Source organism: Mizuhopecten yessoensis, unplaced genomic scaffold, assembly GCF_002113885.1.
Source record: "Mizuhopecten yessoensis strain PY_sf001 unplaced genomic scaffold, ASM211388v2 scaffold4033, whole genome shotgun sequence".
Taxonomy (NCBI): domain Eukaryota; kingdom Metazoa; phylum Mollusca; class Bivalvia; order Pectinida; family Pectinidae; genus Mizuhopecten; species Mizuhopecten yessoensis.
This window is the reverse complement of record NW_018405342.1, coordinates 520,528-541,301: the sequence shown is the minus strand read 5'-3', so window position 1 is coordinate 541,301 and position 20,774 is coordinate 520,528. Positions and strand designations below refer to the sequence as shown.

General features: G+C 37.3%; 1 protein-coding gene across 3 annotated transcripts in view; it reads right to left on the bottom strand.

Annotated features, from left to right (window-relative positions):
* Window positions 1-3,995: 3,995 nt before the first annotated feature.
* The window catches only part of LOC110448420, an 84,734-nt gene continuing 67,955 nt past the window's right edge, over window positions 3,996-20,774 (bottom strand). For 2 of the 3 annotated variants that reach the window (XM_021494645.1, XM_021494643.1), the window contains exons 2-5: window positions 8,934-9,036; window positions 7,467-7,612; window positions 6,067-6,480; window positions 3,996-4,768 (exon numbers count right to left, since the gene is read on the bottom strand). In XM_021494645.1, coding sequence (XP_021350320.1) covers window positions 4,272-4,768; window positions 6,067-6,480; window positions 7,467-7,612; window positions 8,934-9,036 — 1,160 coding nt within the window. In that variant the 3' untranslated portion in view covers window positions 3,996-4,271. Of the gene's footprint in view, window positions 4,769-6,066; window positions 6,481-7,466; window positions 7,613-8,933; window positions 9,037-13,240; window positions 13,941-20,774 lie in introns of those variants that run through there. The other variant, XM_021494644.1, reaches the window with a different exon arrangement.

Sequence of the window (20,774 nt, the reverse complement as noted above, 5' to 3'; positions counted from 1 at the left end):
AAATCATTGCTTACATGCATTCTAAACCCATATTGCATTTAAGCTACAAGCAAACGCTACAACAGATGAGCAAAGTTGACATTAGAATAACTCCTCCTTCACCATGTTAAATTTTACTTAGCACCCCCATACATCTTTTAAAAAATAAACCTGATAGATTCTATAGACGGCTTCGTCATACTAAGGGAAATCCGAGGGCATGCTGTACTAGATTCACTTTCCCAGTAGGTCAAATCAATCAGGCCAAATCATACATAAATAAGTTAATAAAAGAAAACTCTGCTGGAAATCTAAAAGGAAAACAACACAATTCTGACATTCACAATGGTATTTTTCGAAATACAAAATAAATATGTCTAATCACACGTCTGTATTACAATATTTGTGAATAAACATTAATAAGGATACGGACCTATCTCATCTTTATTGGATTCAAAAACTGTACAGGAATCTATAAATGCGATGTTGTATTGCCTGCTCTGCTAGTTACTAAACCAAGCCATTATCTTACTAAAGTCCTATAATCACTATATCAATCCTATTATTACTACATTGTATATCAATCCTATTATTACTATATCAATCTTATTATTACTATATCAATCTTATTATCACTATATCAATCTTATTATTACTATATCAATCTTATTATCACTATATCAATTTTATTATTACTATATCAATCTTATAATTACTATATCAATCCTATTATTACTATATCAATCCTATTATCACTATATCAATTTTATTATTACTATATCAATCTTATTATTACTATATCAATCTTATTATCACTATATCAATCCTATTATCACTATATCAATCTTATTATACTATATCGATCCTATTATCACTATATCAATCCTATTATTACTACATTGTATATCAATCCTATTATCACTATATCAATCCTATTATCACTATATCAATCCAAATATTACTACATCAATCCTATTATTACTATATCAATCTTATTATCACTATATCAATCATATTATCACTATATCAATCATATTATCACTATATCAATCCTATTATTACTATATCAATCCAAATATTAATATCAATCCTATTATCACTATATCAATCTTATTATCATTATATCAATCCTATTATCACTATATCAATCATATTATCATTATATCAATCCTTTTATCACTATATCAATCCTATTATTACTATATCAATCCTACTATGACTATATCAATTCCTGTGCAACAAACTGTGTTATTCTTGTCAGCTTGGGTTTACAAAGAGCTGATCAGGACTTGTAACGAACAAATCTAGCCTAGACGATTTGCTGTCAAAAGATTTATTTACCTCGTCGATCTTATATTTAAGATTGAAATAAAGAACGCTACATACTTTTCTACGTGAGTTGCTTTCCTCGATATTTACTCATAATATTACCATTGGGGTCAGCTTACTGCTAAGCGGAACGATATCGACTTTCCGACCGTCAAACTTCCCTTTCTTGATAGTAATATATCTTTTTCCCCAACCTACATTGTTTACATGTTGATTTCGGATTGAGCTTGCTCTACATATCACGATTTCCATTATATATGTCGACTGCTGACGGACTTTCATCCTCGATATCCAAGGGTTACGCTCACTTTCACTCTCTTCACCCCTGGAATATGTCATAGCAAAATCAAAGGAGACGAGAAGACTAGTTTAATCCTTTAATGTACATTAAAATAATCTTGCGGTCACGTAACGGTGACAATTGACTGGCTTTGAAGTCGGGCGTCTCTGACCGATTGGTCAGTTTTTTTTACCTGAGACCAACCAAACAGCTATCTTTGTGCCTTCAATTTTGCTATATACTATTCCAGGGGTGCAGAGAGCGAAAGTGAGCGTAACCCGTGGAGTATCGAGGATGACGGACTTAACATCACAGCGTTTCCAAAGATGCAGGTTGGTAAAGACTATACGACGGACAGGTCTTCACCATGATATAAAACGGAATATGTCATTACAAAGTGGGACATGAAGGGGGAGAGGTTTGCTCATTAGTTAGCTTTGATGTTCCGTTGTCACTACCCAGCAAGATTCTCGCTCTGAGGGGTCACTTTCCTTTGATTTGACCTTAACGTACATTACGAGTTCTCTGAGGGGTCAATTTCCTTTGATTTGACCTTAACGTACATTAGGAGTTCCCTGAGGGGTCAATTTCCTTCGATTTGACCTTAACGTACATTACGAGTTCTCTGAGGGGTCACTTTCCTTTGATTTGATCTTAACGTACACTACGAGTTCTCTGAGGGGTCAATTTCCTTTGATTTGACCTTAACGTACATTACGAGTTCTCTGAGGGGTCACTTTCCTTTGATTTGATCTTAACGTACACTACGAGTTCTCTGAGGGGTCAATTTCCTTTGATTTGACCTTAACGTACATTAGGAGTTCCCTGAGGGGTCAATTTCCTTCGATTTGACCTTAACGTACATTACGAGTTCTCTGAGGGGTCAATATCCTTTGATTTGACTTTAACGTATTTCCTTTGATTTGACCTTAAGGAATGCTAGTATTTTAATTCTAGAACGAATTCATTATGTTTTGCTTTTTGGCTGCATTATGTATATATTTCATTAATCATTCTGTTAACTTCACTGTCTTTATAATTGTCAGATTTGCTCATTTTTAAATGTCATTCTATTTTCTACTTAGACTTTTTGTGTGTCTTGAACAGTAAGTTTTATTTATTTATAATTCTTTTCGAATTCCCACCATCATAGATGTTTCCAAATGTCTTATCTTCAGAATTTCCAGCGTGTTTCAAACATGGTTTCGAAAATATCAGATTCTACAGTTAATCCAAAGTTTAAAAAAGATATTTTATAGTTTAAGCGATATGAAAACGAAATTATGGTCGCTTACGTAAATATATGGAACAATTTTCGATACACACTTAATACATTGTGACTTGCCAATATATATTAAAACATGATTTTGAGTTGCCCCTTCCAAAGTAAACTCTTTTCGTGGGAAAAATAAGGAAATGGGATGTCTTAATTGAAATGCTCAAGACCGATATTTTTTGTGGAAAAGGTTATGCGTATATATTGCTATTCTTGAGTTAGTTCCGGCGTTTAGATGCCACTAACGCGCACGTATCGTTGTGTGATGTCACTAATGGGTTGTGGTACATGTCGGAGTTATTTTCTCATTTGAGAGTCGCATGTCTATACATCTAAGATCTCATTTCGATTTTTTATCCGGATGCTTCTACGATACCCATCTTGGCAGAATATCCCTTTACTTTTCCCACGTTCATCTAGCTCAGCCTATCTTATGTGCAGAAGCAATTATGTGCTATAGATCTGATTCATTTCGAGAGAAACAAAACAGGAGGGAAAAACAGCTGGTCATGGACATAAAGGTATCTACCTGATGTATTTACACCTGTTGGACAGTTGTAAATATAACGGTAGTGTTCTCACCCTACAGGAGCACTTCACTTTCTACAGAAAGCACACGTATCACTGTTATATAGTCAGAGGTGTTTTTCAAATTAAGGATGTCATATTGTCTGCGTCTTAGCAAGAACACATTTCAGGATCCTCAAGAGTGTCCACACAGGTATGAAATACTTTCTACAAGATTGGTCAGCATTTAATTTGCTACATCTATTGTCAAGGGAATGTTCATACGGCGGTACTGAAGAAACAGCAGAGTGTGTTTTAGGGGATGGTATTCATAACAGTAAGTCTACGAATAGAAAAGGAAAACGGAACAATTATAGTTAAGTTCATTTCGAGGAATTGTACACTGGCGTTCTTATGGTTATAATCAATACCGTTTTTTTTGTGCGAGCTAAGAAATGTCATCTGTATAGCAGGGAACAAGTCCGTTATATATTTTGTAAAAAGTTTAACTTTTTATGAGTCCGTCTAGCTAGTGATTTAGACCACAAGCACAGTTTATATCAGTGTAACGGTCTGGCGCGCTCTCCTCCGTTAAACTACAAACGACAAATAAATCATTGAACACGAAGCACAAAATATTTTATTCTAAGATATACTTGTTTCACTTATACAAAAAGACGAATATCTGCGTATTTTTTTCTTGATTCTGAGTATTTTCTTATTTGAGCACAATATTTTGATTAGTCATATCTAAAAGCGCGTCATATTTTTGATTGCCTCAGTATATGAATTAACACTCAACAATAGTTGTAATAGGCAAATAATAGTTAAATATATACGTCACAATTTTCAAGAAAACCTCCGTTTATCACATCACAGATGTATCTGACCAAACTGGGGCTAGTTTGCGTGGCTTAGTCTCGGCAGCGCTTTCTGGCGGAGCTTGATGTCCGAAATCTCGTTAGAGATGGAGTCCCGAGAATAAAGCCAGCACATCGTGCAGGAAGCCTTAAGACCGCCACAACACAAATTGTCATAACAACAAACACTCACGCACGTCGCAAGACTGCTACTATAGTAGGCAAACGTCACCACGAAGTTTACGTCTGGCGAAATATACACACCGTCCGCGTTGGACAACGTCACGCCAAAGTAGAGAACTGAAAAGAAACATGACGTCATAGATGACGTACAGAAGATGCGGAGGCTTGAAAAGTCCTCCTGACAAAGGTTCTTATCAAAGGCCGACATTGTGTAGGGGTTCCGCGCGTACAACACCAGGTACACGACCAGGGTGAGCACAAGCGGCAGCAGTGTGTTGATGACCAGCTGGTATCCGGACCATACCGTGGCGTGCACGTGAGGTGACGTAAAATCCACTGTACATTGACCAAGCCCTGCAAAAGAGAGAAGTTTTTTTCATTGTCGGCCTCAAAGGTCTATCATACAAGTAGCATTTTAGATGTATATTCATAAACACGTCCTGTGGTAGGTGTATCGTGTGTGGATAACAAGTGGTCTGAGGGCCTGCCAAACTCACCTGCTGTTTACTTAGAATTCATTTAAAATCTCTTTGTCTTAGTGAGCCTTGTCCCTCTGTCCCAAGATAAGGTTACACCTGTTAATTATAGGAAGTTTAGTCCCTAGGGATTCTATAAACCAGTATAGGATAATATCGCTTTACTCACACTGAAGAATTAGGATTTTCTCCCATTATTCCTATTTGACCCATCTCTTCTGCCTAGATAGGACAACATCATTCTTTTATACAAAATATCTTTGCCCCAGAGATCCTGCGCCATATAGTCATTTGGAACAGTTTACTTTGTTTGACATTCAGCATCAACTTAATACATTTTCAAATAGGTCGTTTACGTATTTTGTACATTTGCTGGATATATTACGTCACAAGGTGGTTAACTTTGCTGGTTAACTTTCAGTCCCTAATGTCGACCGGAATTTAGTACTAATATTATACACAATATATAAAACAAATCTCGTCGTCAGAAAGCTACGTTATCGCAGCTAGCCGGAATCTTGTAGCTGGAATTAAGTCTGACACGGTTTTCGTGAAATGTAGGTTTAAAAATATAAATGATCTGTTTAAGTCAGAAGTTGAAGATTTGTAACTTTGTAACGAGTTTGAAGGCACCTCGCCCCAATGGCTGTATTTCTACATATACCTCAGAACACTTTTGACATTGATCATTACTGTCTTGACCTTAACAATACCACCGATAAGTCTTAATGGACGACATGACCATATGGTGCAGGTTAATGTTTACTTTGTTTTAATTTTTGCGCAGTATAGAATTTCCTAAACGCCTGCTTCCCTTCTTCGAAATTCTAAGCTTGCCAACAGTTACATCGGTAGCCAGATTTTTCTTTAGAGTTGTAGAAAGATTTATAACGTAATAATTTACTCATTATAAATTTGAAATTATCTAGCACTGCTAAAACTTTTGAAATTCCTATAATTAGGGGTTTGACGCAACCCCTCCTGTTTCTGCAGTAGTTTTGATCAATTCAGGTATCCATCTTTTGGCACTTACCGATGAGTCTAAGAGGACAATTCGACTTTTTGGTGAAGTGTGCTTTATTTTAGTATACTGTACAAGTTTGATAGGTACAGTCACGTATATATGTATTACGTTCACGTGTAATGTGCCTGGGCACGTCGTCCTTACGTACTCACTTTGAGAAGGAACGTATATTTCGACATATTTCCGGTATTCTGCCTGGTCTAGATGTGCAGTGAACTCTAGGTGCTCCATCCGAGCACTCCACAATAGTTCTTCTTGCCACAGGTGGCGCGACACTAGCGACCTGAGTCCGTCTGTCTGATACGCAGACAAAAATGACCACGCATGTCGCTCTGTCCAGGCCCGTAACAGGAAACGTATCCCCCTGTCCATCCAAACATATCGTGATGTTGTCATCCCGTAGTCCTTTTCTAAATGATTCACAAAACACGGTATTGTGTCGGGTAATTTACCGATGACGGTCGCTTGATGGAGTATGTTGACGTACAATCTTTCATCCGCCGTCTTGTCCCCATAGGATACGTTCTGTGCGGTGGAGTTAGCCGTAATTGTAAGCGTCACGTGACCTGAAGGTGAGAAGTAAATGTCATTGCAATGGGGGTATGGTAAAGTCTTAATGGCACTAAACACAACCGTATAGACCCACACGGTTTAATGACAGGTGATACACGAGGACAGAGAAGTATAACAGTCTTAGTGACAACTCAGAACAAAAATAAAGACTTCAACTGTTGTAATGGGTGTGGCAGATCTAGTGCGATCTCGTTTGTGTCCTTGAAACCGATGACGCTGAATTAAGTGGTTTGTAACACTTTAGACAATTGCATTTTATTGGTTTCATCTATAATACTACGGATGAATCCAGGATTAACGAAATGACCTTACGGTGCCGTAAAATGTTCACTTTGCTTGGCTTTCTGCTTTTGCAAACTACATTTTAAGCAGATGGCTTATACATCCAGTAATTGATTTTTGTTCGAGGAAGGAAATGATATTATTTTTAGACAATAAGAGATATAAAAAAAATAAACCTTAGCACGCAAGTGTCTTCTCTGAATTAAGTAGTACATAAAAAACTATTCTTGAGAATAAGAATGTTTTCGTAAATCCAAAAAATATTGCGGTACAAAATGCAACATGAACATACACAGTATTGAACCACACTATCAAAATGACAAAACCAGTTTACCGAAACATTTTTACTACCGGTATCTATATCATATTAAATCTAATGTGAAAAAAGCAACGTTTTATTAATGTAGAATCTGGTCTGACAAATTATCTAAACCCTTTCTACTAACGTTAAAAACCCTGGTTTGGCAAATCGTCTAAACCCTTTTAACAATGTCACCCATGTACTGGCCCAGCGTCTCTGCTGTGATATACTCCAGAGCGATACCACATATATATCCTTTCAAAGGTGTCAAGCAATATCCTGTTTCTATGATGTTCGTTGATAAAGACTTGTGAAGCACGATAAATTGCCTCTCTAACTCGACCTACAGATCGTCAGATTATCGTTCTCCCACGTGATCGACTACATTATACTGACCACGAAAGTTGGAGTATTCTCCTAAGCCGTAGAGAGGACCAGTGGCCACCAGGATCACCAAAACATAAATACCCGCCACTAGGATGTTCACGTTCTTCTGAGAGAAGGTGGACGGATGGTCGGACGCCAACAGGAATCGAAAATACCTTCAATAAAAAAAAATAAAAAAAATAACATAAACATATCATAGTGGGGGGTTTTCCCCTTTAAAAGAGCGCTCCTTATAATACCGACATGTTAAATGTGTTTATAACTGTATTTTTATGTGTAATGCCGTTGATTAGTAGTAAGCTTTTACTTGTGTATGAAGGTCATTGTTCAAGTGTTGCCGGAGATTCAATCCTACTACATTTTGATTATGAATGCATTAGTTCGATTAAGTTCAGTAACAGGACGAAAACAGAAATAAAGAGAAGATAGCGCGGAATATCTACGGTCTTCTTGAGTTATGACCAATCTGAATAAGTTGCGGCCCAGCTGAGATTCCCACTGCTTTCTTCATAGGCAAAATACTAGAAGTCGATTTACCAAAGCAATGATTACTAACATGCGAGGGTGTATAGTTATCAGAGGCAACACCGACATGGTACCGGGGACACTTGTAAAGTTTATGGAGACACAGGATGTGCCTCAGTCGAGTGTCGTTGTACTTGACGTTACTGAATATAAATATAAATATAAACTTTATTAATTTTACAACAATTATGAAACAAGTTTAAATCACTCTTGTTGGCCCGGATGTTAGCGCGTGGAGGTTCTTAATGTGAGAGGAAACCGGAGTACCCGGAGAAAACCCACGTTGTCGGGTAGGTGACCCTATTACTTTTCACGCCTTGATGAAAGGCAAGTGCGCTATTCACTGCATTACCCGACCACCCGTTACTGACTACTGACTAAGAGTTATTTGACACAAAAAACATTAAAAGAGCAGAGTAATACGTTATATCCTGCTATGGGAAATTCATAAACATACGAGATAAATAGAATGCCACATCAGCCAGAATCAAGGTTTATTTTTCAAATGACATATAATTTTATCAGAAACAAGGATTTTGAACCGACGAACGTTCCGTGCCAAAGACATTAACCAATTCTAGGGCATCCTCGATATTCCAGGGGTTACGCTCACTTTCGCTCTCTGCACCCTAGGGATATGTCAAATGTGTTCTTTGAAAATTACAAAGAAGCGACATCCGACTTCAAAGTCAGTCAATTTTACCGTTAGGCGATGGACGGATTCTTTTTATGAACATCAAAGGATCAAACGAGTCTTCTCGTCTCATCGAAAAGGTGGGGCCTACTGAATTCTAGAGAAAACGGTTTGTTAGAATCTGATAGGTGTTGATAGCAGCTCTGCTGTGCTAATGCATTTTATGTAATTTATACCACATCTGTGTTTTTAATGCGTTTTTCTTCAATGAAGAAAATCATTGATATACAAGAATTGATCAATGAAAGAATCCGTACCTTTCAACCGCTGCTATAGCCATAATCCACGTGGCCCCGGAGGTGAGAACGAGGTTGGTGAGGCCGACTAGCTGGCACATGGTTTCTCCAAGGGTCCAAGTACCTGTGAACCAGAAGGAAACATTGATCTTACATTGTTCTGTTACAAAACCCCATCATATGGTGAACAAATATAACCTTTATATATTGTACAACAGTTAGGAAACAAATTCTTGCAATTTTTATTAATCACTCTTATTGGCCCGGATGGAAGCGCACCGAGGGAATACCCGGAGTAAACTCCCGTGGTCGGGCAGACAACCCATTATACCTTTTCACGTCCGATCGTGAAATGTAACTAAAGAGAGACTTGTCTGAAAGAAAAACGGTCTATAAATTCCATTTCATATGAATACCGTCTGCCTATGAATACTAAATCTATACATTTTGTATATAAGAGCTCTGTGAAGCGTAAAAGAAGCTAGTTTTTTAGTCGGTCGTTCAATCTTATTTTTTCTGTGTACAAACGTATATATATATATATATATGCCTAGCATGTGTACAATATCTACAAAATAAAGACAATTTCTATATATTTAAAACTATCGACCTACTGTCTACAAAGAAGATAACTACCAAATAACAATATCAGAAATTTATTTTTCTATGTACTTCCAACTTCTTTCTAAATACAAAAGGACGAACTTAATAGTTAGCTGTCAGTTTTCTCTGTGTCTTGTAATAAGACCTTTCGCGAAGATGTTCAACTGTGACATCATCTGTAATTTGATTATTACGATATGAGTTATAAACTTGACGTCATTTACTCCAGGATCGCGACGTTGAATAAAGGTTGTTTGATTAAAAAACGTTCGAAATAAATAAGTTGTTATGTGATTGAAAATATATTTAATTCGTTTCCGTGAAGTTCGAGATTGTTAAAACTCGTTATCATTTCTGTAACGTAGTGAACCTGTGGTGGCAAAACAGTTATATTTTGCCTTGAACAGTCAATGATTGCAAACGGTGAGCGGAAAAAAATAGCACACCCCTAGGGGGAACCGCAGATTAAAGTTGATGACATTGCCTTTGCATGATGGCCCTGTTAACAGCTTTTGAAACCATTTTCGTAAGTTCGCAATGATGTCTTTTACAGAAACCCTGTTACTTTGATCAATAAATGCTACCATCAGGATTTTAACACAGATTGCTCGCTGAAAAATAAAAAAAGGATATTGTTCATAATGATGATGAGGTATATAAATAAGAATTGTATCTGTAAAGATAACGAAAAGTGTCACTTCGCATCCCAAGCAAGACGTCCTTGGCAACAATCTCGTTTTTACAACCTTTGTGTCAGCTCCATTTCGTATCTCAAGCAGAATAGCAACAGTATCAGTTTGATTCCAAACTCGAAATTGAACGTTTTTGTAACAGTTCCATTTCGTTTTCTGATTACGTACAACGAACAGAATATTCTTGTTAGTTTGTTCGGGGTTTAACGTCATCGAAACAGCCAGGGTAATATGAGCACATGAGCTTAGGGAAACACCACTGGAAGATAAAGAAGATAGGAAAGAAAGAAGACAGGAAAGATAGGAAAGAATATAGACGGTAAAGATTGGAAACAAAAACGATCCCACGTTTTACAATGGAGGAAGCAGATCAACTATAGCTTCAACAGTGTCCTCTTAGTTAGAAGACACGGACGATTCTGCAGGAGCCCCACTAGAGTCAACTTTTTACGAAATACGTTCACGGTCCTATTCTGCGCAGGGNGGGGGTGGCTCCACACTAGTCGCCTCTTACTATCAGTATTGCAGTAGGATGCAGCAGACCTTGTCTCCCCCGAACCTGTTCAGGTTAGAATGTTATTGACAACATTTCCATTTTGCATGCTGAAAAGTCTCACAATAGAGCAAATCTGGAGAGAGTTCGACTGCATACTCCATTTCAAACTAATCAGTAGAAGAATATGGGTAATACTTCCTTTACGTACACTGAACAGGTTGCCATTGGCAACAGTATATTTAGTACACCGAACAGAGCGTCTCGTTTCAGTTCTATTTCATTATCATATTCCATTTTTTTTATTTTATCGAAACAAGGATATTTATTTTATGTGATTGATTCTGGTTTTGCGATCAATGTCTTGCATCAATTTTCATTGAAATAGCTTTGTCTTCACAGAATGTATTGCCTATTGCTATGACAATTTATTCCGTTTTCTCTCAGCGGAGTAGAAATAATGTATATGAGAACGTGAAACAGAAACAACATATACCACTGGCGTCGGCATACACAATACACCACAGCGACAACAAACCGGTATAAAACACACAGCAGCGTCATCACACAACGTCAACATACACGTATAAACACCATGAACAGCGACGGTACGTACGGACATGTACTTTACGGCGTCAACGCACGAATAAACAAGAGGCCTAACGGGACTGTATCGTACAACTGTAATTCAATGTTGATGGCAAAAGTATTTCACATATGTTATACTCAGAATTGGGTCAAAGTTTGACAGGAGGAAAGCTAACACTACAGACTTAATATCATAACTTACACCTCATACATCTTTGTTGGTAGCTTGTTTGTATTGTCTTGTACTATAAAGTTGGCAAATGTCACCTAATAAAACAAAATTGATATCTTTCTCCCCGTAAGCTATAGGTCAAATGATAATAATCTAGGACTAAGGAACCATAAGAAGTCGATTCAGTGTTTTTTCACACATTGCCAAAGACATTTCAAGTTACACAATTAAGTCATTACACTAGATCCCATTAATATTTGTGAGTTTGAAGCATTTGACACACGCGCCTATGAAAATTAACTAAGATTATTAGGTTAATCAAATTGAACTGCCCTTTATCCCAAAATGTTAAAAAGTGATTGTAGGATTTGTTACTAACACAATCTTGCACAGATAGAACTTAGCAGGGACGCCTGAATGCTTCTTGGTGGGAACAAGGGAACTGTTGGACAATACTCTAGGAGGAAAGATGTGAGGAATCCCATGAGCAAACAATCAGATTGATGAGCAAAAGAAGGCCAAATATGAGTCAATGCAGGCAGAGTGCAAAAGAAGTTGGCAAACATGGAGTAGTTGTGCTGTGGAAGGGCTTTCCTGCTCAGTCTTTGGGGTAACTACTCTCTGCATTGAGAATAAAAGAATGATGCCTGTAAACAGAGGTGAGGAAAATAACACAGCGACAGAAATTCTTTTAATGCGTGTTGACAAAGAAAGACATCAGCAGCGGGAGACGTACCACCCACGCGAAGTGATTGATCACCATTGTGGGCCCCGATCCCGAGAATGTATCGAGTAAGGGGTCGAAACCCAGCAGAAAGGATGGGCCTTAGCCGAGCACGTCGGCGGTGAAGCAGAATCATATGTTAGCCACTGGCCAAATTTGAGTTTTTTCCCATGCCTGTTGGTAATTCAGAAGAATTCGTTTAAAGAATATCACACATTGAAACCATGTGACCTTTAAGGTGAATCAATGTCATTCCTTTGAGCGAAATAAATAAACCCCTACACCAGCAGACTATATAAGGAAAAGTTCATGATCCTGTATCTCTTGTTTATTTATAAAATGTTGTCCATATTTTTTTATATCTGTCATTGTGAAACGTGGTCATGGTATAATTTGAAAACAGTAATCCACCCAAACATGCTACACGCTAAATATCAAGACAAGTGCTTCTTGGTTGTTTTTATATTATCTAAAAATTAAAACAGATACATGAATTAGATCCCAATGTCTTTGAATGTGTTCAAGGTATCATTTCAAAGTAATTACTTTGTAATCCACCTAATCATGCTACGAGCCCTTGGCCTATTGGTTAATCGGAAGAAATTTTGTTTATTTTAGCACATTTAAACACTGTGGCCTTCTAAGGACATTCATTTGGACACACAACATGGTAACTGTTAAACCTAAAATGAAACATACCTGATATCATGCATCTTGATTATTGAGATGGAGATTTACACTTATTCGATTCTGTTGACATGAAAAAAAGTTAAGGTTATTTATTTGTGCAACCATGATACCTGTCCACTTACCTGCATCAAGCAACACAACACGCAAGTATTCAATCGGTCTAGAGTTAACTATATCGATTGTTATTTTGTCATTGCATTAGGAACAACTAAGTGACACGCTAGATGACAATCAAAAGATGTCAAGTCAGTGTTTTAATTATTGTCCATGACCTTGAAAGGTTTTCCAAGGTAATAACCATGTTATGTCGTACTAGGCATTAACTTTGAATGCTTTAACTTGTATATTATTATATAAGTTACTAACCTTGTATTGTGCCGAATAGAAGCCCCACCAGATTAGTTGTCCCAGACAAAAGGGTCATCACCAAACTTAGTCGGATTAGTGTTCCCGTGACCTTTGTGTGCCGAAACAAGGACAGTCTAACCATAGTGAAAATACCCCAAATGACAAACACGTGCAGGACGGCAGTAATAACAGTCACCTTAACAGCAACGCCAGTATCCATGGCAGTGTGTACCAGGGGATCAGATTACAGTAGTATTTAACGTCAGTTATATACAATTGGTCTCATGAGGCCACCTTTCGTCTCAGCCAATGTAATACTTAGTACAATCCACTGGCTAGTATGATACATACACCCATTGTTGTTATATTAACTCCATGTATGCTGTTTTCTGCCTCCCCTCATTCGTGCAAACATCTGAACATGGTTTGGCAAAATGTTGTAGCAATTCACAATCGAACGGCTATTTTAATTTGTCGATGTACCGTATCAATCCGCAATTGGCCAATCAAACGGCTAGTTAATGCTCAATATTTATATAAATGTGTCACTGTATGCTCATTTGCATATTAAGAACTGTATGTTCACGCTATATAATCTTTAAAAAACAAGCTCACTTTAGTGAAATGTCGAGGAATATTCCCAGTGTGGTTAGTGTTAGGAAAGAATGTTTCATTTCACGACACGTTCTACCCCCTATACATAAAAGCTGTCAATTGTTCTTTTTGTCTTTTTTTAGGAGTTACAACATGCCAGCCAGTGAGATGGTCCGAGAATGGTATCTAGAAGTGTGACGGAGTGTGTGGCGCCGCACTAGGTCAGTGCAATATACGCAGAGACTATCAATACTACTGATTGCGGTTCTACTCCTGTGATTAACGACGTCCAAATGAAAGTGACGATGATGAGAATTGGAATGAAATTCCGCGGCCCGTATGTGATCAGTCCAGTTAGATGTGTTGATGTCGACGTCAGAGATCACCGTATATCCATTGATCATCATATAAATGAATATATCAGTTTAGTTAAAACTATTTACAGCACAGAAACCAACCGATGCTGACTGACAGCTGAATCATTTGTGACACAATCAGGATTCTTTATGACCAGGACCACGATTGGTCTCAATTAGGAAATATTCCAAATTCTGCCATTAATTCTCATGGGTGAATGCTGTATGCCTATATGTCTTCCTCCGGCTACACTTGATAGCTTGTTGGGTTTTATCTTTCTCACGCCCAGGTTACATTGGTGAACTTTTGGCTAGCCATGTAGTTTATATAGTTTATATGCGTGGTTCCCATTGAAGACCTATTCCTTGTCATATATTATGCTTGTATTAACCACTCTTGTTCTGCTGTCAGACGCCAATGACTTCTCTTGATAATATGTGACAATGTAAACAGAATCATACACAGACAGCTTCCGAGTACTTTCTACTGCTTTTAAAGCTTTGTCATGATAAGTTGTATAGAGGTACCCAATTCAATAAGTACGAGTCTCTAGAGACATTGGATAGTCTACACTTCCGTCCTGGCGTGCGCATGTGTCATATGCATTCCTCAACTCGGATCGATCGAGGCTCGCAGCAGTGCTGCATACGTGTGTGTTATGGTCTGATTTGTCTGGAACTTTTGCACTTATTTATCGTAGCGTCATCTTTACTGTCAGTGTCGTGTTTACAAAGGTTAGCTAGAACAGCACGGGCGAGCTTGGAGTCCATTAAGACGTTTTATTATCACACCAGACTTTTGCGAATTGCTGTGTTTTTATTTCGCTTAAAGAGTATTTTTGCAAATGTGTAGGATGGTTGTTGTGAGTGAGGTAGGATGAGTTTATGAAAGTGTTTTATTGGACGTGGTGTGTGCGTACGTGTGTGTGTGGGGAATGTATATGAATACCTAGTTCTCACAAATTAAATTAAACATACGGTGTGTGGGTGCGGTATGAGGTGGTGTTCGTGGTGGCGGTGGGTGTAAATCCTTAAATATACATAAAGCTATGATAGGTTTATGCAATAACGTGATCGTTATTGAATATTTTAATTGAATGACGGTTTTGATTTTTTATGCTGACAGAGTCATTAAATAAATATGGTATAAAAAAAGAGATATCATTATTTTAAATATTTGATTTAATTATTGTGTTTCACGCGAAATTCGAGGTCTTAGTTTTGTTTGTTCATGACTAATAAAATAATGGGAGCTGTATTTGTATACGGTTATAATTGGCGGTCGTGAGGTATTAGTATAGAGAAAACCAAGCCAGACATAGCTCCAAAGTCGCAAAAAAAAAATGTCATGGATAAAAAAAACTCGCATATAAAACAAGTCCAACGTTATATATAAACATGTTGAATTTGAAATAGGGGTTATTCCTCCCTCCTTAATTATATCCTTTCCTATAGGAGTAGATCTTAAAGGGACAAGTGAATGATTATTTACTGATTTCCTTCCCAGATTGGAATTTCCCGATGGCCGAAACAGATGAACCCCAATCCCTTCTTCCCCAATTAGCGTAAAAGTGGAAATGTGTGACGAAATTGCTCATCATTCTTTGCAACTCCTTGACAGGTCGTCATGGGAACATCCCTTGATTTAAGTTTTATTACTTCATCAATTGTTCCAATGTGTATCCACCCCATCAGTGGACTCTGTCCACGAATGGCAGAGCCGCTCGAAAGTTTCATCCAACTGCAAAATCTTAATCTGTGCACGGTAACCTGAAATTCCACCCAGCTATATTATACTGACAGCGGGCTAGCCAGCCTTACCGCCACCCTCTTAAATCAGAATATCAAACTGCAATAAGGACCAATGACAAGGATTTTGGTTTGTCCTCAGTCTGGAGATAGAACCAATAAACGCACTCACTTTTATGACACTCAACACAAAGGCCGAATAAAAGGTATTCATAGTAAAGCGTTAGAAAAAAAGCAGAAAGCACACAGAAAAAAAATGCTTTTAAAACGTACAGCAGATTAAATTTGGTCGTTATCGTATTATCGTGTTCCTAAATTGCAGGTATTCAATCTATTCCAAAAACTCCCGGTGATTACTCACATAAATTATCTCTTACGAACTGCGCAGTACGCGACAGCAGGGATGTGTTGATGAATCCGCGACCTGCAGGGATGTCTATTTCGAGTAGGAGCCCAGACAAATTTGTACGGCATGAATTGTTCTTGTCTAGGTACACGAGACACATCATTAGGTTCTGGATATTAGCCTGAACAAAAAACTTCCTTACAATTACAGGCATGCCGTCGCGGTTACCTTTTTTCTCTGTCACCAATACCATATCCACATCCTCGATCAGCTAGAATGGTATTCTGGACATTTTAGCCTCCTACCAAAGCCCTGTAGTAGATTTGGACTGAACAGGGCCTTCTTGTTATAGTCCAGACTAAGTCAATCATATATCATATTACAGCAAAAAAAATGCCAGTGTACTCGCCAAAGCTAGTCAGGTGTGGCAGACAGCTTGAGATCAGATTATATGAGTTATCATAAAACTTTCCGGGCAATTTTAACGTCGTTACTTTTTATAATGTCTGGAGATAGGTAAGATGCATTCCTTTTCTGAGCAACAGTTTTAGATGTTCATCGTCGGATGAGTGTTCAAAGTTTGACAGCAGTGTGTCCAGAGTGATATTCAAAAATGGTAAAGAATCGACGAATCTCAAATCCTCAAAAGGGAATGATATGTTTCTCTTTATATTATTCGGAATACACAACAGGGACTTCGGTAAACATTTTGACACCGATTCTATTTAATGATGCCTATAATAGCTATCCAATGTATGGGATACTACGGGAATGTAATACTTTTGCTTATTTTACCTTTCACAATAAAGAAACTGAAACTTTAAGGAATATTGACTGTGGATAGAATATCTGAATGATTGATCCTTAAAATAAAGTGTATGTCTGAGATATTCATGGATAGTGGATTAATTCTGCACAACACACCTACACATATGTGTTTTTTCTATAAAAAAAAAACCCATCGAAATGCAATCATTAAAGAAAAATGAAATAGTAAACAAGTACTTTCCCCATATTTAAGTTTGTGAAAACCCCCATAACAACATGGAAACAAATTGCAGAAATATCTCATTTTTAACCATCAAAACTTAATATCTGTCTGAAAATAAACATCACCTACTTGGTAACAGAAAAACTCCCGTTTTAGCATTACTTCTGCTATCTCTGTCGTTTCCTTAATTCTTTCGCCCGATATGTCACGTTATATCACTTTAACGGGACCACTTCCTCATGTGCGAAACACATTGGATTACATGTAAAACCTTTTAAAGTTTTTCAACATCCTCTTCCTCTTGGATTAAGTGGCTTGCTAACCCCATCGGGGCCTCAGTGCACTCGGACGGGTGAATAGTTAAGAATAAAGGGAAAGCCTGATGGATGTGTTTTTGATATAAGAGTCGCGGGGGATGTCTTTAGATCACATGTATTACTGAGGGATCTGATGAAACTTTTCAAAGTCAGCGTACATCACAAAGAGCATTTTGAGCTGCTTATTTCTCTGATTGATGTTCATTTTTCAGAAAGTTCAGATTTTTGCGAATCGTCTGGGGAGAAATACAGAGCATGACTTAAGGAGCTGTCACAGGAAAACGGAATGATTACTAGTTGTCATGGGTAGTAGATACATTTCATTCACCTTCAACCTAAACCATTTATGGAAATGGTTTTATTCATACTTTCTCATTCACAGTCAAGTCCAACTCATTCTTATACTGTTTTTAACTTGAAATCTGACCAGGGTCAAATGTCATACCTATATAAAATGACGTTGGTCAGAATAAAGATATGTACTGAGAGAAACGAAAGTATTCTAGTGTGTTCTGTTTATCTTGATATTATGAAAATCGTTTTTAAGTTAGATGAACAGTCATGGATTACAGGGATCTTGACAGATAACAGGCAGCAAAATGGTAATAAGCTAAGAACGAAAAGATTGTTCAAAAAAGATTTAAAACCTTTAATTTACGTAACCAGTATAATGCCCAGACCACACAGGAGCGTTTTAGCTAAACTGCGGTGTGGAAGTTTGTCATTTTGTATAGAGACTTGCCGCTATAATAAACATGCAATACAATCATGTGATAGACTTTGTATATATTGTAACTCTAAATCTGTTGAATCAGAAATTCATTTTTTATGTGATTGTGATTATTATAGTGAAATCAGGGAACCCCTTTTTATAAAGGCTAATGATATGTCATCAAATTGTTTAGATACGAGTTCGAAAGATACGTTTATCTTTTTAATGCATGAGGCATCTCTGCAGTGTTTTATAACTAGAGTAATATTTGTATGCATGAGGAAACGTATTTCTTTTAACCATGATTGATAACTCTCAGTATGTTCTGTGTCTCGTAAGCCAATACTGGCTGGGCATTTTATAAATCATGCATTATTTTAGTGAACACTATTATGTATGTATTTTAAAATGTGTGACACGCTAATAAAATATCTATTGTTATTATTATTATTATTATTATCTATTATAGCCAACGGGATATTCCCTATCGGGGAAAGCGGTCAATACTTCATCTCTTACTGTTTACACTTCATACATTGTAAACATTATATAAATTCTGTTTGCTTTATATTTGTAATAAATAGTGATAATTTACAAACTTATGAATATTCCTTCATAGTAATTACAATAACTCCCGGAGACTATCCCCTCAATTGTGCACATTTATCATACACTACCTATCCAGTTGTAAAAAACAGGTGTATGATGCAGCGTAAATAAAGGGCCTGTTTCCAGTAATGTTAATTCTCCATAGGAGCCTGCCCCCGTATAATTTCTTATCTAGCTCAACTACTGTTTTTTTCTTTTCCGAAGAATAATTTTACACCTTTCCGACACCCAGATTTCATAATTTCAGTGAAAATGTATTTTTATAAAGTTGTCAATTTCAGCATCAAAGACATAAGTTCGTAAATAAAAGAAGGTTATCTCGAAATTGTAATTCGCAACATAGTATAAATTTCTTTTGATAAATATTTCCAAAACATCGTGTTTATTCATAAAACATAAAAAAAAAAATTCTCGGATGAAAATGCACTTGCAGAGACACAATTATGAAGAAAAATGCCATAAAATTGCAATTTTCTCCCGTTATATAGTTTTGGATGCAAATTTCCATCAGAAAATCGGATAGAGCTTTACTTGTTTCATATGTGTACCAAAAATCAGCTAATTCCATGTGGTGGAACGTTCTCATATCGCCGCCTGAATGTGGTTGTAAATTGAAAGAAAAGGGGAAATGAGTAACAACCTTGTCTGAAACCCTATTATATAGCTTATTATATACAAACTTTTATATTGAATATCAGAGCGGATATTTTCATGACAGTTTTATGATGTGTAACGACTAAATAAACAGTATCGATATAAAGATTTACACTGAGGACACCCTGATACATGAATACTGTTCTATCTCAAGTTGTCCTCTTCTGAATTTTCTGATCGTGTGGCCTTGTACATTTATCCGTATCTTCTTGTCTTTGTCTATACGTTTACGGAATCATTGACTCGACGCTAGCTATTCTTGTCTCACTTTCCTTGTTTTATTGTCCCATCTCCAAAGCGTTGTGGCTCTGTCAGGGTTGGGACCCTGACTTGTCTCACTTTCTTTGTGCCTGCCGACCACGCCACATCGAATAGATAGATTATCCATATGAAATACTTTATTTTGTTCTAAGTAATCAATCAATTCTGCGCTTCTTGGAGGTATTGAATGTGATTTATTATATTGTCTTGTTATTTTGTGTAATTAGTTGTTCGTTATTTATCACACATTTTCGCATAATTGTACCAAACTACTAAGTATTAGCTGTTTACAGCAATCATCGGTGGCTTGCTATTTTGTTACTTTATCGACGCTTCATAAACCAATCGTTATTGTTTCAAGATGGAGGGTAAATGTGTTGGAGAAGGGTGTCAAGTATACTTCAAGAAACGTAGTGGCAATAAGAACAGAAGTGCACGCAATGTAAATAGTCCACAATATAAATGGCTCCTAGATACGCTGGTGCAACAAGGATTGATGTCAGCAAAGGAACAAGCACTTATTTGCCAGAAGTGCTACATGAAGTATCTTCGGAACAAAAATCAGCCTGAACCTGAACCCGAGCAGAACCAGGAAATAGAGGAAGAAGACGACTCCCCGTCCCATATCCTGCCGTTGCTGACCCTTCATGATCTTTTGAATGGATCATCTTCACACAAAAAATGCTGTCTCTGTCTTGTTACCTTTGCAAGAAATGGAACAAAATCATCAGTCTTACCAAAACGTGCAAGACATCACCTGATCTATTCACACAAACTGTGGTGTCCCACCTCATCCCGCGTCTGCTCCATTCACCTTATTGGTAACGACTTAGATCCGTCTACAGAGGTTGTCCTTGATGGTAGAGGTTCCTTGGAATCTCAGTTACCATCAAAATCGTCCGAAATCATTAATGACCTCCTAGAGGTGTCGCACGTCCTTTCACAGAACCAGTCTGCGTTTAC